The sequence below is a fragment of the Dysidea avara genome, chromosome 15 (genome assembly GCF_963678975.1).
Source record: "Dysidea avara chromosome 15, odDysAvar1.4, whole genome shotgun sequence".
NCBI classification, from domain to species: Eukaryota; Metazoa; Porifera; class Demospongiae; order Dictyoceratida; family Dysideidae; genus Dysidea; species Dysidea avara.
The window spans coordinates 5,691,124-5,716,169 of record NC_089286.1 but is presented as its reverse complement, the minus strand read 5'-3'; the positions used below and the strand labels follow the sequence as shown (position 1 = coordinate 5,716,169).

At 37.9% G+C, this 25,046-nt stretch overlaps 2 protein-coding genes across 2 annotated transcripts; one reads left to right on the top strand and one right to left on the bottom strand.

Annotated features, from left to right (window-relative positions):
* Positions 1-202: 202 nt before the first annotated feature.
* Positions 203-24,364, bottom strand: LOC136245357 (putative transporter svop-1). Its single transcript, XM_066036837.1, has 15 exons — positions 24,177-24,364; positions 22,801-22,901; positions 21,729-21,827; positions 21,000-21,071; positions 20,817-20,941; positions 20,704-20,767; positions 20,271-20,408; positions 18,622-19,037; positions 5,336-5,409; positions 4,497-4,589; positions 4,330-4,441; positions 1,939-2,020; positions 1,801-1,890; positions 411-524; positions 203-364 (listed from the first exon to the last, which is right to left on the bottom strand). Exons 1-15 carry the CDS (start codon positions 24,334-24,336, stop codon positions 350-352), a joined length of 1,755 nt encoding a protein of 584 aa, XP_065892909.1. The 5' UTR covers positions 24,337-24,364; the 3' UTR covers positions 203-349.
* LOC136245352 (uncharacterized) lies at positions 11,794-14,055 on the top strand. The gene is made up of 3 exons (XM_066036830.1): positions 11,794-11,897; positions 11,953-12,620; positions 12,678-14,055. The coding sequence occupies exons 2-3, from the start codon at positions 11,969-11,971 to the stop codon at positions 13,865-13,867; spliced, it is 1,842 nt and encodes a 613-aa protein (XP_065892902.1). The 5' UTR covers positions 11,794-11,897; positions 11,953-11,968; the 3' UTR covers positions 13,868-14,055.
* Positions 24,365-25,046: the final 682 nt, after the last annotated feature.

The window sequence follows — 25,046 nt, the reverse complement described above, 5'->3', positions numbered from 1 at the left end:
CACATAAGTTGTTATCATTATTTTAATCATGTCATCTGCACTATCACCTAGCAACTATAGTTCTTAATTAGTCGGGTATTATTTGAAAATGATGGACTGACAACCAAAATTCTCCATGCATAATAAAAGTTGAGCACAGCAAGCACACCTGCCACTTCTACTGGTACTGTACAATGCACCATACGTAGCTCAGAGATAGTTAGCTAACACTAAAATAATATTGCCAGGTTGTAGTATGTGGCACACTACATTAGTTATAATCTCAACAAAATAAAAATTTACAAAATCTTATAAATATACATTATTCATCGAGTGAAGATTAAATAATTCCCATCCAGTCATCCACTACTCATCCTCCAGTATCCTAGGTGACAATTATTATCCACTATACAATATAAAGTGTTAACTACCTTCATTGGTCGTCCTCTGGTCTCTATGGGTAGTAACAATGAAGCTAATGATGATAACAATGAGAAGACTATGAACAAACTGATCGTTGCTATCGAATTGTAGGCCAGTAGAGTCTGTGGATGGAAACTTAGTACATTAGAATCTATGTAGGGTTTAGAGCACACAATATTTCAAGAAATTGATCAATTTATACACAATACTATAGCTGCATGTATATTACAACTGTGTTTTGGATTTGATTCACCCATACAAGATTCTTTTATCTGTATGGGTATTGCCAGTTACTAGTAGTGTGATGTAGTAGTAGTAGATGATATAGTAGCATGTGAAGGCCACCACTACTGTCTACAGCTGGATAAAAAAAACAGTCACCGAAATTCAAATTTTTGTCATGCCTACCTGACCACAGTTGCAAGGCTGGAGGCCAAACGAAGCAGTGCATGACCACCCTTTTATACCACAATAACAAACATCCCTTTTACGGTTCCAATGAGTGTGTGCCCTCTGTGCCTTGTCTTTCCTATTATCTTCAATCAGGTTAGTCTTTCTTCCTTCTCCATGCAATGTAACCATAATTTTTCCTATCAACGCTTTCCTTGAGCAGCATATTTAGATGCCGCAGACTTATTGAAGTGCTTATGCTCAGTAGATACCTGTAATTTCACGATAGATTGAATTCCACGCCTATTAATGCAATCTTGGTTGATTAATAATGATCAAGCACCAAGACCACATCTCTTAACAATCCATGACACACCCCGTTATTATTGGCCTCATAAAAACAGTGACACACTCCTGGTATATAGGTGAAAGGCTGACTCGAGATACTCTAATCCAGCAGTCACCCTAATAGAACAGTCACCTGTGTAGCGCTGTATGTTGTAACAAAAAACCCAAACAAACTAGTATATTAAAATTAAAATAAAGTAAGGATCCAAGCAATAAAAGTAGTGAAACAAAGAGATGGATGATAATATTACAGCATAACTCAGTGGGAAAATCCCTACTTTGGCATTGAACAAAATGATTGTTATAACATGCCAATGTAGGAATTTTCCTACTGAGCTATGCTATAAAACCATCATTTATCTCTTGTTTCACTACTTTTATTGCTTGGATCCCTACTTTATTTTTAAATTAAATATACTAGCACTAGGCAGTTGACAATTTTTAGAAGGATTGTGTAAGTGTTCCGACACTGAGCCTGTTGAGCGATGTTATTGTATTATCAGGTTACAAATTTAGTGACTACAGTATATCTGTGTGTCATAATTACTCCGTATGTACGGTGGGTCGCATGATACGTTATATTCCATTACGAGGATGATATCATGGGATATTCATTTATTAATGTGTAGAAACTCTATTTACAGTAGCCCATGTACCAACCTGGGATATGAATGGAGTGAGCATTGCACCAAATCTGCTGATTCCAGCACACAATGACATCCCAAAAGCTCTCACAGCAGTTGGATACACCTGAGGAGGATAATTATCACAAGTCTCCATATTAAACACTTCACTCACCTCAGGAGTGTAAAGATAAATCGCTTGGAAGAAACTAGTTGCAAATCCACGAACACCAAACAAGAATACAGTCAGAACAGTCCTATAAATAGCACATACAAGTATAGCTGTGTGTGTATGGTATAATAATTGTCAAATATTAGCAGATAAAAAATTAAATTAGCAATAAAAAGTAGTGAATAAACACATGTGAATGATGGCTATTACCAAGAGTTCATAATATATAGAACTCTTGCTATTGCAACATAGCTACAGTGGAACCTCAGTTATCCGGATTCTCAGTTAACCGAACTATGAAAATGACTGCTCTATTAGAGTAGTGACTGTTCTATTAGGGTAGTTGATAATAGTGAAATTTAAAAAAGTATTTTAAGGCTATTTATACACAGTTCCAGAGATATGGACTTTTCAGACTTATGGACTACCCCTGGTCCCAAGGGGTTCAGATAGCTGAAGTTCCACTGTATGCGGTTCCATACTTTAATTGTGCTAGTTTGTAACTTTTTCTTGTTATAGGTTAGCTATGTTAGCTGTAACTGCTTCATTAGAGCATATTCGATTTACCTGCTTGTCTCTGCAACAGATTAAACAATGTGGTTCCCATGTACAGTAAACCTGCACATTCAGGCTGATTGTAGCTAGATTATTAAGGGACATGGTCACCGTGTGTTATGATTGCTAGAACATGGTGGTGTGTTTTGATCTGTTTTATTATGGGCGTGGTTGGACCGGTTATTATTTACAAGTGCAACTACAGGCATTTTACAGCAGCTTAAAGAGCTTCAAATAGTTTTGTGGCACCTAAATACACTCCTATAAGAAAAGTGTTGATGTGGAAAAATAATGCCTCGGTATGGTTTCCTTGTTTGAAGAAGACAACCATGTAATTGAAGATAAAAGGAAATGCAAATCGCAGATGGCAGACACTCATCAGAACCAGAAAAGGCACATGCCACCACCAGTGAGTTATTATTGAGGTGTAAAATGGTGGCCGTGTGCTGCATCATTTGGCCTCTAGCTTTGGATCTGTCAGGTAAGCATCAGGCAAACCAAAAATCAGTTTTAAAAAAAAAATCTATATCTGGTTGTCTGTAAGTTTTTAATGCTGTATTTGCAATTAGATGTACTAAGACTATTTTGTAAAAATGGTTTTAGTTGTGTATGATATTTCTATAATGAACAGCATTTGGAGGGTGCCATTCAGGGGAAGGAACACCTGTGTGATAAGTGTTTAAACATATCTTAGCTGATTAAAAGTGCAGCAATATAAAGATGATAGATTGGTTAAACATGACTCACTGACTCAGCACATTCGTAACACACAGGTGTTCCTTCCCCTGAATGGCACTCTGTACATGCCAGAATTCAAAGAATGTGCACAGTTATGGTTCCAGTACAAAAAGTACTTCTAATGTGTGTACAAGCGTCATTTACTGCCATGATACACATCAGGTTATTATTGACCAGATTATGGATGTGAATTGAAGTTCTGCTGATGAAATTTTTCTCAATAGCAGCCACTTGAACAACAGTACATAGCATAAGTGACCAATTATTGACACATATCTATTATCGACAATATTGAAGCATGCATAATGTAAACAGTAATATTACATGATTAGCAGTATACGGATTAAACAAAGAGTGGCTTTCTTTACTGGTAAGTGTTAGAAAGCATTTCTTGTATATTTTATACTAGTCCTAGATCCTAGATACCCAGTTATTATGAAAAGTTTGGTGGTTTTTCACCAACCGCAAAAAACCATAACGTAATTACAGAACAATAGAACAGCACAACAAAGCCAAACCTGAGTCATTTACTCCCCAAGGATATCCCCACATTATGTAAAAATCTTTAGGGAATTCGTGAATTCCACAGAAAGTTTGAACGGAAAGTTTCTAAACCTGTCGATAATAGATTTATGGAAATGTATTGGGTGGTCAATAATTTATGGAAATGTATTGGGTGGTCAATTTATTTGTGGTTTTACACTTTTTGACGTAATGAGCTAATTACTTCCGCTAGCGCTTCGAAATTCGGTTTCTATGGAGAGTGAAGAACAGTCTATTGAACAGTGAAAACTGTACCTTCATAGGTTGTTCACTTACAAAAGGTTTTAATGAAATGCTGACAATAATCGATATTTTATGCTATATTGTACCAAAATATTTTCCCCATAATTTGTAACTATTTTAAATATCTTGAAAAACAAAAGGAGATGCTTCAAGACTTACATATACCAATGATACACATATTGCCTAGAAATAAATAAAGCTGGTATTCACATCCACATGATTGGATAATTTAACTTGAAACAGAAAGTTCTCTTCATTTACAACTTAATCTTACAACGTAATGCATGACTTTCAGCAAGTCATGGTTGAACTCACTTGTTTGAACAGATGAATAAAAGAGCATAACAGACAGCAATTGCTGTTGTTGTTACGGCTATTGACTTCTTTCTTCCCATTATCAACAATATCACAATACTCCATACAGTAGCTGAGTGCAACACAGCATCACATCTTATCAGTTCTATTATAAGGGAACAGCTAACCTGGTAGCTCAGCAGTAGAAGTCCACAAGATGTGGATATAGTCAGATTTTGTCAATGTCCTGCACACTGTACTATTGGCATTTAAATCTAGACCTGGAAAGACACACAATCTAGACCAAGATGTGATGTATTTTACTAGCAACTGTTTTAGATGTATTTTACTAGCAAATGTTTTAATAGTCACACCAAGGACCCATGCAGTCTAAAAGTAAGGTGATATGGGCCAGCCGTATTTAACAGGTAACACTGTGACCACCTACATACAGACTCACATTGGACCTTACCCGTGTGAGACATGGTAAATTATTATTATTATCTACAATATACTGCGGTCAGTTCAAAACAAGATACTACACCAGAGGACCCAAATTATAATAACATATAAGGTACACAAGGCATGGAACACAGAGCATCGTTCCATTTCATAACATGTGACCCAAGATTAAATACTTCTATCTTATTGATTAACTTTTCCATTTGTCCAGCGCTTTACCATCTAGTGTTTAAGACAAAAAAGGTACATGAAAGAAGTGCCTGATAAAGCTGCAACTAGATGCCTCCTCATATGATGTCAGCCATGAACTATGAAGTCAACAAGACTGTTCTATTTGAGTATAACAATGTAGACCCAGGTATTATCGGAGAGGCTCAATCCGGTATATATCAACTACACCATCTCAAAATATATTAGTTGCTGCATGAGATTTGTTGAATAGTCTGCAATTAGAACACACCCTGCTTTAAGAAGACCCTTCACAAGGTTAACTTTGCATCAACAGTTACCATATATCATCAGTTGAAAGGTCAAATGTTTTCTATGACACTACACATTTCCTCACCACAATGTTGATTGTGCTGAAATAATGATGTGGCCAGTAGAACTCCTCCATAATGGACCAGGTTAGCTGCAAACCTAAAGCAAAATGGTAATGTAACAAGATGCATGTGAACGTAAGAAGAATTGAATGTACTGTACAACACAAATTTTTGGTGAGACAAAATTTTAACAAGATAGAATTTGGTGGACAATATATTGATGAATGCTTGTGTCATACTGCATCCTCTTTCTATTTAGAACAGTTAAACATTGGACAAGACCTTTCGGCAAATCAAAGTTGATTCGCCAAAATTCTGTATCACAAGAATTAGGAATTTTGAGGTCAATTAGGGATCATAGAAAAAGGTAGGAAAACAAGGAAGGTCACCTGAAGGTCACCTACACCTGCAGATATACTAGTGGACATTTAATCCCTATACACATTGAATTACGGATTAAAATTTAATCTTGTTTTACAACTCTTATTAAGTCATACATGGACTCTTGCCATAGATGAAGGTTAGAAAGTTGACGTTTTATATTTGGATTATCACAAGGCATTTGACTTGCATGCGTTTGTTAATGAAATTAAAGTCGTATGAAATTTCTGGGAAAATTTTGACATGGTTAAGAAATTTTCTTTACACAGAAAGCAGAGAGCTATATATAACCAAGAGTATTATATACTTTTGATATAACGGTATAATGGCCAGATAGATAGCTGTTAAGAGTGGAGTACCTCAAGGATCTGCATTAGGACCCTTGCTTTTTTCATTATATGTGAATGATATTTCACTCAACATTGATTCACCTATTAAGCAGTTTGTAGATGACACCAAGCTTTACAGAGTAATCAAATGTTTTGAAGATGCTTTAAAAATACAGAAACCATGAAATGGTCTCTAGTATTGATAAATGTAAGGCAATGTGCATAGGCTAACATACGACTTCAGCATACGACTATTTTATTGTTGACCTTAAAGTGGCAAGCGAGTTATGGTTCCTTATACTGAAAAGGAAAAGGATTTGGGTGTATGGATTTCATCAGACTTGAAACCCTCTTTCATTGTCAACAAATAGCTGCTAAAGGCCATACAAACTCTTGGCAGAATAAAACGTTCTTTCAAGTTTTTGTCTTGTAGCTCTTTCAAGATTTTGTACCGTACTTATAGAATTTTGTGCTCAAGTTTGGTCTCCATACTTGATTAAGGATATCGCATTACTGTAAAATGTTCAGTGTTGCGCCACCGAACTGGTACATGGTCTATCTAGTATGTCATATCAGAATTGATTGAAACTTTTTGGCTGTGCTCTTTATATTGTTGTAGACAAAGAGGCGACTTAATAGAAGACCACAAGATAGTAAATAATCAATAAGACATAACTATTTCAGCCACCAAGATTTACCTAGTTTTGTAATCTCAGCAACTCTTTTAAATCTAGATTAGACAATTATTGGTCTGTAACAGGATATGGATACTGTGAAAGGCCTCAGGCCTAATGTGTATATATTGATTTATCCATTTAATCACATAGTGATTTAGTTTGCCATACATTAGTCTCAATAGTAGGAGTGCAATTAATCCCAAATCGCATGGCCTTGTTTCTGTAATTGCACTGTAAAGTAGCCAATAAAATAGCAGAATAACAGAAGCCTTTTAAGTGCAACAAGAAAGTGATATAATGAATAGCCAATGAAATAAGCTGACAATAGAAGCCTTTTAAGTGCAACATGTGTAGATATTTTGAGTAGCCAATCAGAATTGCTGACATATGAAGCCTTTTAAGTGCAACAACAAATTATGTTATACAAAGAAGAATGATGCAATCACCTGGTAGAAGTTAATGGCCCCACATAGAACTGGATAGATGTGTACTACAAACCATGAAGGGTGGTCACTATGTGATTAATAGGCAATCACACACATTTTCGTGCAATTATGGAATAATTGTACTCGTAACAGCCAAAATTGCACTCGGCTTCGCCTCATGCAATTTTGACTGTTACTCATACAATTATTCCTTAATTTCAATTATATAACTGATAAAAATTAGTGATATTCCCCTCCAAAAACACCTTTGCTGTAAAAAAAGGTTCGCCCAAGAAACTACAAGTGTTTGAAAAAACAGCTCAGCTGTAGAAAAAGACTAACAGGCAACTGAAAGAACTGATATCTGGAGCGGCCAAGAATCAATGTTACTACAACTACCAAAGTTTTCATGCTTGGCTGCAAAATGGGTAAAACGAAAGTAACTGGCAACCAAAACAGCTGATATCTGAAGCGGCCATGAATAAAATTTATGTTGATACAACCAACTACAATTATTAATGAAGTTGTAACATTGAATGTTAATCATTCAACTGTGTTCTATACATTCATCCCTGCTACATCATGAATTAATTCTTTGTTACTCTAATTGGCTGGTAATTTGGCCGCCTTTTTCGAATGTTACAACTTCATTAATAATTGTAGTTGGTTGTATCAACATAAATTTTATTCATGGCTGCTTCAGATATCAGCTGTTTTGGTTGCCAGTTACTTTCGTTTTACCCATTGTGCAGCCAAGCATGAAAACTTTGGTAGTTGTAGTAACATTGATTCTTGGCCGCTCCAGATATCAGCTCTTTCAGTTGCCTGTTAGTCTTTTTCTACAGCTGAGCTGTTTTTTCAAGTACTTGTAGTTTCTTGGGCACGCCTTTTTTTACAACAAAGGTATTTTTGGAGGGGATAGTATATCCACACAAAAGAGCCAAGCAGTGAAAAAATGGTGCGGCCTTGAAAAGCATGGATGAAAAAAGTTAAAGGTGGCGGCCAGGCTGCAATGATGTTAATGCTAAATATTAACATTATTGTAGCCATTTGTCACCATCATTGCAGCCATTTGTTGGCTGCCACCTTTGATCTCACAACTTTTTTCATCCAGGCTTTTTAAGACCGCACCATTTTTTCACAGCTTGGCTGTTTTTGTGTGGATTTCATTACTTTTTGTACTTTATAAGGCCCCAAAACCAGCCTAAGGCTGACTTTGGGGTTTCTTTTTACTCACATTTCTTCTTTTCTATGGTGATTATTGAAGACAGACTTATCAATGTTTTGTGAATTGCATGATTTTCTGTAATACTCTAATAGAGTGCACATTATCTTGAGGACTTCTACTGAAACATATTACATACATAGAATGATCTAAGGATGCGGATGTTATGTACTGGTTCAAACTCAGGTAAGGTCTTTTCGACATTTTTGTGCACCTTTTTTGCCCCGTGCATCTTTTTCAGCCATTTTCATGCACCTTATGATTTATGATCAAAGGGAGACTACATCAGTGCTACTGCGAATCGACACTTTGGGCAGAAATGGGACACAAAGGAGGACAAAGGTAAGTCCATGATGCATGCATTTTACATACTGCGGTATGCCAAAAGGCACATCTAGGGACGAAACGACATCACCTGGAACCTTAGCCGCTATTGAGGTACGCTTGTCTGAAGGCATCAGGCAGGCAGTTAGTCAATCAGTAGACAATTCCAATTAAAACAAAAAAATTGTAGCTACCTATTGCAAGCATTTAGGGTCGTACTGAGGACACTTTTGGGCTTGGAATACTGCCAAGGCACCAGGATGGTATTGTGAAACTGGTGATATTTTTGGCCAGAAGAACCCAAATCTCCATAATCCCCAATATACAGTACCATCATACCGTATGATATGGTATATTATGTGACCGTCTCAACAAAAAACCCAACTTGTTTGCACAACTTCCGAATTTTTTCTCCGCATTATCTACAGTGTCCAAGGAATGGATCACTAAAGTGTTGGTCTTTTGTGGTAAGTAGTTTGGGAATTATAGCGCTAAACAGTAGGAAGAGCAAGAAAATCAATCTGTACAGCATAAAATAAACTATAGGCGCTTACATTTGCAGCCATAACTTCCGTTTGCAGCATTGGAATTCGACTTAAAATGTTCACCATGGATTAGAAAATCATCCAAGCTATAGTTTTAACCCTGTAGTCACTTATGCATATGTATGAAGGAAGTTTAGGATGATAATCTTATTTACATTTACTGCATGCACATAACATACACACTGTTGCAGCTACAGAAATAAAACAAAGACTTTCAAATTTTCTATGAACAGGCAAATAAGATGGTGTATTCAACTTTAATGGAAAAATTAGAAATGTTACATTTGAAATAAGAAGCAAAGAAACAAGGGAGATCATTTACACCTGCAGGTATATGGACATTCAATCCCTACCTATCTTGTTCATGTAAATACAAACAAACATTGTAATTCTAAACAGCATCGCATACTCAGTGGAAATCTTGGTGCCCTGGTATTCATGAAAGGCCGGCTACATATACACCAGTTGAATAGGACTACATATATCTTGTTATGTTGGATGATGATATGATAGAGCACATTGTGATGTCATTTTGTGATATAAGCATATTTGGTTAGTGGTCTACTACCAGTAATAATTACAATAATGATTACGTGACACTACGCCCACACAACACCCACACTGTGTGGCTGCAAATATGTATGCACTACAACAAAATAGTCCCTTGGAATTATTTTGGTTATGATGTGTGAACATAGAATGTGTGAACTGTAACATGACCACACTGCACGGTGTGCAGTTATGGACCATGAGTAAGTAAAATCATAGGAAACATAACATTACCTGAACCAAAAATGGATCAGAGCTAATTGTCATGTGCCAGTTAAAGTACATCAATAATGTGCATGTCAAACGTGTGTGTGTGTGTTGGGGGGGGATCCGTAGATCATAATCAGTGGTCACAGAGTAGCTGGTTAGTAAGTTGGACGGGTGTCACCAAAAATGCAAGTGTTTGTTGTACTTGGTAATAGTAGAAGCATTTAGTGGAAGGAGCACCTCACCAGTGCTGAGCTGGCTGGAAGATTTAGCGTGGTCGAGAGTATCAGTGACTTACTAACGCAGTGTAGATTGGGACATCAGATTTGATAGAATGCTGACACAAGGCACTCAAAGAAGCTGCTATTTGGTTGGCTGTCCTGCACATGGTGTTACTATGATCCTTTTTTGAGATTTGAAGAAGTGTGGGATAAGTGAATCATTATAGTATCAGTATACGCTTAAGATCACAAACGTCATTCACTTTGTAACACGGGTCTTAACATGATGGTGCCACCGTAAGACATTATCTGTACCATCTGCCATCAATCTTTTAGAAGACTGCAAGACATAAGTGTACCACAACTTATCCCCGCCAATGGTACTGAACAGTGACCGCATTCTGTGAACAACACAAGGATGTGTATACACCAGCCTGTTATGTTTTTAATTTATGTCTTTATGCCAGCATAATATATAGGCTGGTATCTACATACACATCTGTCTCTGTGTGTGTCAGCCAGTTTTACCTCCTTGTGGTTTTATTGGTTGGGAATCTAGCCAGGATATGTGACCATCACCTTCCTAAACAGATGCTATTTGGGTGGTTGTTCCAACACCATCCACCATATGGGGTTAAACTTTGTTGCTGGGATGAGGTGAGACAGCATTTTCATAGTAATGAAAATGACCAGTATGTGGTATCTGGACCAGTATAACTTCAGTTGTTTTGTGACCAATGCAATAGATATTTTAAGAAACATTAGGATATGGCTAGATATAGCAGGGAGCAGCAACAATATGACAGTTTGTCCCATCTGCCATTGTGACACCAGGACATGTCAAGGCACAACTGTTTACATCATGAAAATGGTGGTGTTTAATTGATTCTGTCTGCTATACTAACAGAAAGACATCATCTGTCAAGGTGGTCTGCAGCCCAGGTCCAGATTGTGTGTGTGTGTGTGCGTGTGTGTGTGTGTGTGTGTGTGTGTGTGTGTGTGTGTGTGTGTGTGTGTGTGTGTGTGTGTGTGTGTGTGTGTAGTGTGTGTATTGGCCAAATGTTTTTAATGCCAAGAAATAAATGCAGTTAGTATTTCAAACAATAATTTAGCTGCATGACATCAGTTTCATTACAAAATGTATCCTATTCATCTTTGAAGAGGATAGTGCATAATTGAAGCTGGCACTACACAACATTGTATGATCATATAAACTGGTTCTGTTTGTTGGTGAACTATGTACTACACCTCATTAGTTTATGACCAGCACTCCGGCACAGGGTGCCATTACCTGTATGGCCCCCTTGTGAGTGCTGACTATGTTCAAGGTTGGTCACTAGAGACCAATGAGGGTGTCCAACATGTTAGGAAAGAACACACACAATCATAACACAAATACATACACAAACATTGTTACAATTTGTGATTGCCTTCCTCTATCTAACTTAATGCAGACTGTACAAGTGGCGTGGCTATGGAAACACAACAATGCAGTATCATGTTTTGGGAATAACATGTTTGTCTATGTCATGCAACCACATGACTTATTAAATTTCCCTTTGACTGAAATTCCCTTTATAATTCCCATTACAAAACTTCCTGCCTATCAGTCAGTATAAATGAGCAGGATCTGTGATATGCCATCAGAGCTGTAGCCAACTGCCAGTAGCTTTGTTGGAAGTTCAGCATTTATCCTTTAGAGGCATAGTAACTTCAATGTGGCCTGTGGTATGTATGTATGTATTTTGAACACACAGGGTTGCTGGCGTGAACATGAGTAAACATTGCAGGACCCCACAGAGTTGCTCCTATGCTCCTTCAGATGATAGTGATGACACAGATTCTGACTCCAGTGTGTGGTCATCTGGATCATCTACATCTTCTGAATCAGAGCCAAGTAGAAAGCGTTGTAAAACCATCCCTTCCAAGAAAAGTTTGCTCAGTGCTGAAAGTAATATTTACGAAAGAAATTCTGATACCAGTGTGAGGTCATCTGGATCATCTACGTCTTCTGAATCAGAGCCAAGTAGAAAGCGTCGTAAAACCATCCCTTCCAAGAAAAGTTTGCTCAGTGCTGAAAGTAATATAAACGAAAGTAATTCTGACACCAACTCATCATCTAGCAGAAGTCAGGGAAATACCCTTTCTGTGCTGTTACAAGTAAAGAAACGTACTTATCGAATTAGTGTCAATGCCACCAATGTGCAAACATTTGTCAGAAAAATAGAGAAAAAATTTCACAAAAAATTTCCAGGAAAAATTATAAAGCATATGCTACTAGAAACTGGAAAAAACAAATACTGCCATTTGGAAAAGAACAAAGTGAGTATTCAGTTCATTAAATCAAGGAAAGTGATCGCCATCAAAATTAAGTACACTAATCAAAAGCCAGCTGTGATGTCTGAAGAACAAACCCCCACTGCAGGTAGGCAAAGTTTGTGTATGAAGACATGTGATCATTCATTGACTATATTTTATGCAGGGTATCAATCGTTAGAAGAACTTTTGCGGACACTGAGTGGTGGACAAAGAAATACAGTTGAACGGTATATTAACAGAATTAGATCACATTTCCAGTCTTTGGTCAAAGAAGTAATATATTTGCATCAAAATTTACCAACTATTATTTCTAGGCTGAAAGAAATAAGAGATGAATTAGATTGTTGGCACAGAGGTACAAATTGTGTTATTTTGGGTGGTTCAACTGTTTCAGCTGTAAGCGGTGCTTTGCTATTATACTCAATATTAATTGCCCCTGTTACAGCAGGGACCTCTTTAGCAGCTGTTGCAGGAACACTTTCTGCTCTGGGAGCAAGTACATCAATATGTGGCATGGTTACAGATTCTGTAAAACAACATTACAGCTGTAAAAATGGTAACAGCATAGTACAAGATATAGACACACATCGAAGGAATGCTGAGACACGTTACAATGAGTTAAGGAGAGTAGCGGAACAGCTTCGTGCTAAACTTCAAGAATGCCACTCAAGCTTAAGTGGTCTTGATGAGGACGTCATGTTTCAGTTGTCCCTCAATCTAGGAGCTTACAGTTTATCAAGAAGCAGTCCAAGATCAGTAAACTATCTGAAAAATGTAGTGCATGGTGGTCTGGCTGCACAGAATTTACATAGTTTAAGAGAACTGACTCAAGCTCCCAAAACTATCACCAGCCTGCATGGAGTAATCCAACTTGCCACTATTGATGCTATTACAGACTGTGCTGTACGCTCAGTTGGAATGGGTGCCATACGTAATGTTGGTGGCACATCAGCTGTTATCAGCAAAGCTAGTAAATCAATACAGGCTAGTAAAATCATGGCCAGTGCAGGCTCAAAAGTTGTCACTAGCACAACCACTGCATTTGAACAGGTAGGAGTCACTGTCATAAACCATGGTGGCAAGACCCTTACTAAGTATGAACGACTGCAGGCTTTTATTACAAAAACTACAGAAGAATTTGCACCAGTATTGTCAAAGCTAGGAATTGGCTTGACTGCCGTCGGTGTAGTATTTGATTTCTACACAGCATTAAATGTTTTTAAGGAACTTACTACTGATGAAAAGTGCAATGGGTCAAAACAAATTACACATCATATTCAACAATTAGAACAGCTGCAGGAAGAAATGGCACAAGCATTTGATTCACTAGCACCTATGCTCACGTTTGACTGATGAATGCATATGGCAATATTTGTATTGAACTGCAGTTAAGATATCTGCATATATATATATATCCTTGTGTAAACACTTGTAAATGCATACACGAACATTTGTGTTTATTTTAAATTTGTGTTATGCATATAGAGTTGTATTCTGCTGCTGCATATTAAAAGTATAATTCTGAATTCTCACATTTTCAATGTGTACTAAAATATATAGTGGGTAAAATAGACTACGAATTTTACAGATACAGCAGACATACTCTGTTTGATGATAATTATGGTATAGAAGTTTATGACTGATATAGATAAAGTGGCTATACATAATTGAATTGCAAACTAACATTCTCAAATACTAAGTACATGATACAAATACTCTATGATATGATATGAATCAGTACCTGCCCTATGGTGCACGAGTTGCTGAATAGTAATATGTTATTCATTGAAGTGGGGTGACTGGTCCTATATATGGAGAACCTTATTGCCCGACAGTTATACTATAAGGCTGAACTTTTACGTAGTTGTTTGTATAGCAGTGACTGAAACAATGATAGCCTACTATAATACAAGTCCAAGAAAAAATTAGGAATTTTCCATATGAGTAGGGACTGCAGCAATAAAAAGCACTGAAACAAGCCACTGAGGCAAAACACAACTGAAAGATTGCATTTTAATCCCTACTTTAACCTACTATGATGTATGGTTAAAGTAGGGATTAAAATGCAATCATTCAATTGTGTTTTGTCTCAGTGGCTTGTTTCAGTACTTTTTATTGCTGCAGTCCCTACTCATATGGAAAATTCCTAATTTTTTCTTGCACTTGTTTGTGTACTTTTTTTTGTAAATTTTTATTCAATAACCGTATTTAGTAATTCACCCTCCCCCCCCTACAATTCTCGAAATACACAGCTAAACGTTCCTAAGGATGCGGATTTTTAACAAACTGCTTTAAACAACACATTACCCACAGAAGTATCTTTTCAACTGTTTTATAGACTTGTGTCTACAGTATTATTTTCCACTAATTCTCTCAACAAAGCCTCAGGGCTGCTCTTACTTTTAGTTTGCGTAAGAATGGGTCACGCCCACTTTCTAGATGACGAGATACGCAAGCCTATGAGGCCTACTACGGTGGTTTTCAGTTGTAGTACGCCTGAAAAGTGCTTTAGGAAAGCTACCCATAGAGTCTGTAGAGAGGCGCCATATACAACCGGTTTTTAAACTCGGAAAAGAAACCACCTTCGAGCCAGAGCAAACACACTCTAATCCTTATGTGTGCAGTGGCGATGTTGAACAGGCAGCAGCATATCCCGAGGTGTATCCCAACATTAAAATCACGTGCTTGCTACAATTATGCTACACGTTTACTCCAATATGTTGGGGGCGCTGTGGTGTGCGTGCTTTGACGGAAGCTGTACCCATGAGAGATGGCCACGATAAAGAAGGATCAAAGATAAAACAGTAAGACAGTAGTGCACACACCATAGGTATTTAATATTGTGAAAGGTTTTTCCTCCACAAAATTCAAAGTGTTTCCGCCAAAGAAGCAAGGCTGTAGCTGTAGCCAGTTTTCCACTACGCTTGACTGAATGCATCAGTGAGACAGGCAATAAGGCAGTATAAAATTTGCTAAAATAATTTATTTTTTTAATTTCGTAGCACCTCGTCGGAAATGTTTCAGGTCGTTCTGAAGACACATTTGGGCTTGTTTATACCTGACCAATATTGTGAAATGGCCGTGAAGGATTTCTGAAGATGATTTTGGGTAGATTTTTCTTTGTGGACCACGCCCACACCTTCATTGTCCCTACTATACAGTACTATTGTACTGTATGATACTAAAACAATACCTACATGTACATGTACACAATTCTTATACCATATTTTTAGCACGCATAATAAAATGTAACACTTTCACACCTCAGATCAAAGTAACCGCCTGGGCTGCATTTCATATGTAGCCCAGCTAGCCAGGCTACATACGAAATGTAGCCGGTCTACAACTGGGCACTAATTATATAGATGTTGAGGTCGAAATCAATTGTGGGAATACATTAATACTCACATGATTAGGATGCACAACTTGAATTTCGCCATGAAAACTACTCAGATGGAGAGTGTTTTGTTATCCTCACCATCCTACAAGTTGAAAAACGTTGGGCCAAGGTGAGAACTAGTGCTATAGCTTGTTCACCAATCGTTCCTGCATGCTTTTCGAATACGGACACGCCCCATCACAAATCTGCCACCCTGCACAGACTAACCACTCTACAACCAAGCTTACTCATCTAGGCCTTTAGTGAACCCTGTCATTTTTCCATAAACGATTCAATAGCACTGATTAAAACATTAAACTCGCGTAACTGAAATTCTCTGGGATATCTCTAGGATATGTCCGTTCATCGTAACCAAACGTACTAGCTGCTGACCCATAATCAAAAATTTTAGGTATGCATATATAATACATCCAGTGGCTGCACTCATATTAGCTTGGGTGATTGTTCACCCTGTACAGGCTATCAGCCTGATAAGTGTTACATATTTGCTGTAACACGAGGCATTCGGGATTTGCCTGATGTGTATGCCTTCTGCCCTCAGGCAGTCAGGCATACATATCAGGCAAAGTCCTCATGCCCATGTTACAACTATTACATAATGAGCATGCAGAGTTAGTAAACTACACTCAAGCTAAGGCAATACATACCTCCTCTAGAAAAGTATTTCTGGCAAACAACTGTACTGAGTGGATAGGACTTTTCTTTAAACATTATTGTTTGTCTGTTTGTTTTTGCTGCTGCTGCTGCTGCTGCTGCTGCTGCTGCTGCTGCTGCTGCTGCTGCTGCTGCTGCTGCTGCTGCTGCTGCTGCTGCTGCTGCTGCTGCTGCTGCTGCTGCTGCTGCTGCTGCTGCTGCTGCTGCTGCTGCTGCTGCTGCTGCTGCTGCTGCTGCTGCTGCTGCTGCTGCTGTTTGTTTGTTTGTTATTTTACTGTAATTTTTCTCCTTGTCATGCCTACATTATGGTTTTCCATGTTGTGGTCATGCATGTACTCCTGAAGACACACCACCATTTAGTTTCTGTATGCCATACATTATTTTCATCATCAATGATGGTTCTCTCTCTGACTATCGTGTTTTCTCCTGCAAATTCTCTTGACAAAACCTCAAAGCTGCTTTTCATTTTAGTTCGTATATATAGGAGACACTCCCCCTTTCAATCAACTTGAAGGGATAGGCTACATTCCTGGTAGTCTGTGAAGTCTGTACTGTTGTTTTTCAGTTGTTAAATGCCCAAAGGGAAGGTAATCCACAAAGTCTGAGCCAGTATTTCAGATCACTGGGAACAAACCACCTAGAGCAAAGTTCACCTGTTCAGAAGTTTAATACACACTTCAGCTTGCTTTTACTTTTTATGTACAAGCTGCTTACAATTAATGATTTTGTTCACGTGGGTGCGTACGGACAAACATAGATAGGTAGGTAGATAGATAGATAGATAGCTAGGTACACACACACGCGCACGCACGCACGCACGCACGCACACACACACACACTCACTCACACGCACACACTCACTCACACGCACATGTACACAACACACACACTTTACATAAACAATTTCAATTTAACATGTAGAAAAATTTAATTTAGGAGTTTAGGCAATTCAATGGTTCCCAGTCCGAGGAGGCTCTAGAATTACAAATCCTGTATGAGCAGGAGACAGCAATGCAATTGTAAGCGGCCTGCTAAAACAGGGATCATATAGTTTTCTTTGATATTTCACAAGCATTTATAGCCACTTGGGATATTGTGTCCTAGCATAAAATGGCCTAAGCAACCAATCTTGATGGAAATGTTCCGACCTGTATGCGTGCTTTGCCCATATGTCTGGGATATCCCATATGTGTATACTCATATGGAATACCCATATGCATACCGGGTATTGGTAAGGATAGTTAGATAGAATAATAAGTCAGGCCTGCTAAGGGTGGAGGAAAGATTGGTTGGAATGGTACTAGGAGGGCAGACACTAGCAAGATATCCTGGAAGGTCAGCATAGAGTTTAACTTTGTTTTGAGCATGGAATGTGTCAATAGGCACAGGAACTGGAGAGTAAGTGGCATGACGGACAGCCAGACAGCTTTTCAGCTTAGATAGATTTGTCTCCTGTTTGCATACACAACATGTCTATTGAAAGGTGTGATGTTCATACATTTGTGCATGTAGGCTATTCAGCTACTCTACAATATAAAGAGTAAACTCTTTTATTATTTACTCTTGATAATATGCAAGACACATTTCATGTTGTCCCCATCTCTTGCACACATACATGTCTTCTTTTACAATGATTTACTCTAAGTTCCATTAATTGATTTGAGTCTTCTTTCTCTGAGTAACAGTCTGATAAAAAGTTGTGTAATTTTTTTTTGTAGATTGCATAATTTTATGAATTTTTCTTTTTAAATTTCGTTTTTCTCACTTGTGCGAACAATTCAGGTTTTTATGAGCAGTCATATATGTATTCTCAAAGTTATAAAGGTAACCTGAGTGCTAAACCAGTCAAGTTTACAGTATGCTCAAAATTCTTACCTGCATACATTTTTATCTATGGGTGACCGGGTTTTTGCAGGTTTAATTTTACCACACAATAATTTAAGCATCATCCTCAGTGCTAACTACACTAGTTACAAACCAATAAGGTCTTAGTACAGGTGGGATCAAAGCACCCAACAAACCTACTCATTAATTAACACTAACAATCACTTACCACAAGAACCACAACAACAATGTAGTTCTCCACCATCCATTCTTGAACAGGATTAGTATCCAGTGATAATAGTTTACTAGTTTGTTGATGATCTGTTTCCGTCTGTGTGTGTGTTCGTCCAATAATAACTCACTATCAGACTCGTTATCTGATGATATTATTGCAAGATCATTATTATCTATGTTTGGCAGTGTTCCATTAACAGCTTCTTTAGCTTCAGTTTCCTCATCATCCATTTCTGTTACATCTTTTAATGACAAAGCTCTCTCCTTTAACAGCTGTTCCTTCTCCTCTGCCGTAACCAACCTCCCAATTGGTACTGGTTTACGGTTGATCTTAGCAATTAATGCTAACACTTTCTTGGCCTTCTCTTCCTTGCCATGGAAGACCAAGTAGCGAGGGGACTCTGGTATCAACTGTGGAAGGATCAGTATCAGTGATTACATCTACACACTTTCTTCATCTTACAGAGAATACACGTATTACAATGCATACACATTTGTACATCCCATCCAGAGAATAGCAGGTAGCTAGACAACAAGGCATAAGACAACATCGCTACTGATATACTGATTAAACAGTTAAATCACTTTATTAGCATATGTGGTATTTAATAATATTATTAACTGGTGTTATTTATGTAATTACTCTGACAGCATTAAAAAAATAAGTATGAGTAGAAACTTTGCTGCTGCTTTATTAAAAATTTGAGTGCACTATTGAGAGGTATCGTATAGAGGGAAACTTTGGCGGAGATAAACTTTGGCGAATAGCAAGCTAAATGCTTAGCTATGAAGATGCTAATCTCAGGCGCTACGAGTAATTGGCAGGTTAAACTTTGGCGAATTTGTAGCAAATCGCTAATTTTGCCAAAGTTTTCCCCCGCCAAATTTTCCCTCTATACGGTAGTGTTTAACAATGTCATGAAACATAGTCAATGCCAATATCAAAGTTACACAAATTTCATGAGTATTGAATGTATCATGATATATCGTAGGGATGGGATTTGCAGTTAGGGGTCACAAATAGGGAACTGGTCTTTTCTGAACATGCCACAAAACACCACAGTTGATTTGACACCATACTTACACATACGGAGGGGAGAACTATCTAAAAGACAGGACACTTAATTTATTGGTGAGTAAGTGTCTTGTAGATGGTCTTAATGAGCTTCTCTTGAGTCTATGCAAATTCTGAACATGTGCAGTAGTTGAAAGCCATGGTGAGTTATGGTGAGTTATAACAGAGATATTAAACAGAGAAAATCAGTTAGAGAACCATCAGTATATTTCCTAGTGCATGAATGACCCCAATTTGAAAATCCTGTCACTAAAATTCCTGGTCCAAACATGAAGTTTACATCATTACATTATGTGATATACATACGTACTGTATAGCCTAAATATTTTGAGCTTTCGAGGTTGAGCAATGTTGCTAAAACTTCATGTAATCCCAAAATGTATTAGACTATCTAGAATAAAATATAAATTTTTTACTGTTAACCCACAAAGCCTCAAAATCAGCAAGAGTTTTCTCCCTCAAAATATTTTAGCAGTATCCACTGTACTAACTCTGACAGTAACACAAGGAGAGACATTCAGACGGTAATTCTCAGTCAAACAGATAACTGATCAATATTATTCACTTACAGGGAACAGAAGGATCATTACTAGTAGAGGTATAGCAGTGAAGCCCAACAACCACCTCCAGGCATTGTCACCATGGATACTGGTCATAACAACCAGAGCTAGTATGTTCACCAGTACTGCACCAATGGCAAATGAGACCTGTGGATTATATTTTAAAATATAACAAAAATATTCTGAAATTAGCAGTTTGTATTTACACCCACAGAACACATCCCATTATTAGTTGGCAAGTTGTAACAAAACCAAATTACAATTACAAGTGTCTCAGGAAATAACTGCAAATATCAAAAAATAAATTGTTACATACATACGTAGGTACAGCAGACCCCTAAGTAAAGCTTAGCATTTAAAATTCACTTTTGATGCTCATTACACTGTTCAGATAACTATACACTGTACATCACATAAATCCAGTCACACAGTGGATACTCACAAAAATCAAGCACAACATCACAGCTCTGGTCCGAACTGGCAAAAACTCGGAATAATATGCTGCTCTAAAGATAACAAATAGCTACGTCACACATTAATAGTGATGAAACTGACCCTACAAATGCTCCACCGACAGCAAATCCAACTCCTCCTCTAAACAACAACAACACATACAGGTTTGGTGAGAAAGCACTGGCCAGGCCAGACAGGAATGCCACAGTTAGTAAAGCCAGTATGACCTACACACGTACAGACAACATTATAACTCATCATTTTTACAACACTATACTGCATTACCTTTTTCCTACCAAACTTGTCTGCAATAATACCCCAAATTGGACTACCAATCAAATAACCAACAAACACGACCTACAGTATGTATGTAACATGTTTAACAAGTAGAACTGGCTTAACAAACAGTAGCATAGCCAAGGGAGGGTCCGGTGTGCTTGACCAATTCAAAGTGTCACGCGTTGCCAATTCTACAATGATTTAAACTCACAATGCTATACCTCCTCACTGGAGTCATATAAAACTACAATATTTTTGTTGAAACAATAGCAACTAGATGTCCACCAAAACTATTCAAAAGTTACAAACACATAATGTCAGGCACATGTTCAGGGATACAATATGCTCAGGACATTAGATAGTGCCACATTATTAATGCACCTTCTAATTTATACAATGTCGCTTTACTAACAATCAGACTGATGGACAACCATAAAGAAAGGAAACACTGACAAGGAGTCATGATCGGTAAGTGTTTCACATAGAATACTTATGTTATTCTGCAGTATAGCATTACATGCAGTAGTATATTGGACTACTGGAATAAGCTGTGGAAAACAACATTGTAGTACATAATCAATTAGATGTATATGAGCCATACGTCAAACTGATCCATTAATTATTGTATATGTGAGGCTTTCAAATAGCAGACTGGCAGGTATTTAGTTGCATGGAGTAAAACTTGTGGGTTTAACTGTGCCCCAGCTACACCATTGAGTCATGTGATCTAGTTACCATGGTAATAGTAGCCTGCTCAGCATAGTTGAGGTTCCACTGACACTTCAGTACAGCTGATAAGAATGCCAACACATACACTTCTATTGCCTCCAATACCTAAAATATAATACACATGAACATTTCAGTTAAATGAACGAGCAGTTTGCTGCAAATACACAATTTACATGTATAAGTGTGCAATTGTACACACATGAGGACCACATGTACGTATCCGTACATTATAATCTAAAGTGGTTAAACATTTAATGTATGAACTATTGCCCTTCAATAGATCCTACGTATCTGATAATACAATAAACTATTGAAACTGGGTCAGTATTAGGTTAGTATTAGGTCAGTATTAGGTCAGTATTAGGTCTGTATCACTGACCCAGATGACCCACTGACCCAGATAGTCATCCGGGTCAGACCCAGATTTGACCTGGTTTAATTAGGTGTGTGCTAAACCTACTACATTTCAGCAAAGAGATTTGCAATAGCATAAAGTAAATGTGAAGACATGGGCTGTGTATTAACTGAACACCAACACAAACAAACTTCATGAGGACTCAAGCCTGTGACCACTGGATGACTACAGTATATTTCATCATGTACTAAAGCTATGATGCTTCCTCCAATGAGTGGTCATTGAAGAGTAGTAAGAATATATATCTGAAAATGGCTATCTGCTCTATAGTTTTGAGGTGTGTGTTATTCAAACATCAAACTACCTAAACTCTAACTGAACAGTCAATTCCTAATAGAACAGTCACTTGACTTGACTTTGAAACTGCTGCCACACTAAGCACACTGCACTTTCTTCTTCAGAAAATATTCACCAGCAATGGTTCATTTCTGAACATCTTAACACTACTCATTGTTGTCATCATTATATTCAACACACATGATACAACGCACCAATGTGGGCCAGACCCTGAAACTTTATGATCTGGTAGGGCTCGGTTGACCCAGACAAAATGTGGCCTGGATGGCACAGTCAACCTGACCCCTACTACATAACTGTATACTACAATGCGTTATAGAGTCACACATACGTACACAAATAACACATATGTGTATTACTACCCACCCCAGTTGCTCCAATATATAATGACAACAGAACTTGAAATACACCAAACCCAATCTTGTCTACTGCTTCTTCAATAGTGAACACTTCAGTCAGTTCATCATCTGTAAGAGTATTGATACACCTCACAAGGTCACAGGTTAGCTATACAGTTAACACTACCACACTTACATCAGATGGACAGGGTAAACTACAATAGTAAGTGCTACTCCATTAGGGACACGTGAGAAAGTCAAGCCTGTTGATAGAGAGTAGGGCTGGGAGATAATTTAGATAAAAGACTATCTAGATACCTCACTAATTGTAAATAAACAAATTTGCTTATTGAGATAATAGTAGTCATCGACATAAAATGGTTGTCTCTTATTAAAATATAGGCTTTTCTATTATCGCACAGCCAGTGAGAATCTTAACAACAAAGCTCAGTGAAAATCTCAGCTGTTGTGCAGGTGCCTAGACTACATGCTGCCAAAGAATCAAGTCACTACCTAGTATGGGACGTTTCAATTTCAAAAATCTTGACTTCTTGTACTAACAGGCTCACAGGTTCCTATAGTACAGTGCTAGAAATAATGGTCAGACATCTGACATTTTCTGACCAAAATTGGTGTTTGTCCGAACATGTTCTATTTTGGTCAGACATCATGTCCAACCAAAATTGGTATAAAATTTACTCAGACAAATGTATATCAGATTTAATATAATAATTTTTCATGGTAAAAGTATTCAATCTCTGAACAAGTTTTACAAATGTCTGATCAAAAATAGTTTAGTTTAGGTGCTATGTCCTAGCATTTTTGTCTGCTTATTTCAAGCACTGATAGTACACACACACTTATCGCTAGTCATAAAAATACCACTACCAGTGTTTGGAGGAACACATGCATGAAAGGAAACTGGGTGCTCGTAAGTCATGGGAGCAAAGAAACTAACCGCCTGGTAGCTAAAGCATAATTTGGTTCCCTTATGACATACTGGTACTTACTGTAGGTAGATCTGTGACCGTGGCCAAACTCTTAGTCACCACTAAATTCATGCCAAGTCAACGGTCAAGGATAAAAGATTCCAACCCAAAATTGAAATATCGTTGCTAAGTCACAGGTCAAAAATTGAAGAGGACTCTTAGTCATAGGTCACAGGGAAAATTCGGTGGGTCAAGATCATAGATAATATATACCTTACCCTATGGTCAAGATATAGACCACCATTACAGATCCACCTACAGTACATACCTACAGCTCTAATATCTATGGCCAGTGCAGTGCCATCTTAACGAGTGAGCTAAGGAGTGGGTGGATCTGGGATCATAGTCAGACACTTGGCAATAGTGCATCATGTGTTATGCAGGTAGAAAATATAGTCTGCCTAGAGACAACAACCTTTAATATTCTTTATCGTGTCGTGTGGTGCATCGCTGGATCGAGTGCTCGATGCTCCCTCTATTTCATCCTCATCGGGACTTGTTAATGGTGTTAAGCTAGTAAGGATCACTCCATCATCACCATCATCTGTCCTGGACCAACTCACGACGTTTGACATCAGTATACGCGCGCATTAATTTTTTTGCTATGCGTGATGGTAAGTAATTATGTAGAGGCGCTTACACAAATAAATGCCTACCATAACTTAGCAATATCCAAGGCCAAAGGTCACTGAAATGTACTCTTTTACTAAGCAGATTGACGCAGATGCTCTCAGTTGACTCATTGATCAGCCATGATACAGAGTAGCTACTGACAGGTATAGCACTGATATCAAACCTGAGTGGTTAGCTATCTCAGCTAGATGAGCTGTCCATATTGACGGATTTAGTTATAGCTATCATCATGATTGTAAGTCAGTGATCAGGGCTTGTCAATTTTCTGCATGGCTGACTCAAGAAGCTGCATGGCAGCTACTTGAACTCAGTAGTTAGCTACACATCAGTGATTCAACTGAGTAGCTAAGTAGCTACCAATTCATTCATTAGCTTAGGTGTGCAGGACAATGCCTATTAGTTTCTCATCCTCATCTGCATCACTAATGTTCTTATTGCATCAATTGATTCAGAGATGTTTGTACCTCAGGTGGCTGAAGCTGCTGAGTGGATCATTGCAGCTAATCAGTAACTTTTAAAGTCAGTAACTAGCTAGAGTGAGGCTAAGAAAGCTGGCATTCTAAGTCATCTGCGAGCTATTAAATTCATTCAGTTATCTACATATACAGTTGATCCCCGGCCTGTGACAAAATAAAATCATCTTCAACTGGTT

What these genes read in the sequence shown, in the direction of transcription:
- LOC136245352 (XM_066036830.1), top strand. Translation starts at nt 11,969, where the DNA reads ATGAGTAAACATTGCAGGACCCCACAGAGTTGCTCCTATGCTCCTTCA. An exon ending in AGAACAAACCCCCACTGCAG is followed by an intron (nt 12,621 to 12,677) that starts GTAGGCAAAGTT and finishes TATTTTATGCAG; the next exon opens with GGTATCAATCGTTAGAAGAA.
- LOC136245357 (XM_066036837.1), bottom strand. Translation starts at nt 24,336, where the DNA reads ATGTCAAACGTCGTGAGTTGGTCCAGGACAGATGATGGTGATGATGGA. An exon ending in GTCGGTGGAGCATTTGTAGG is followed by an intron (nt 20,768 to 20,816) that starts GTCAGTTTCATC and finishes TGTTATCTTTAG; the next exon opens with AGCAGCATATTATTCCGAGT. An exon ending in TTTATCTTTACACTCCTGAG is followed by an intron (nt 1,891 to 1,938) that starts GTGAGTGAAGTG and finishes TATCCTCCTCAG; the next exon opens with GTGTATCCAACTGCTGTGAG.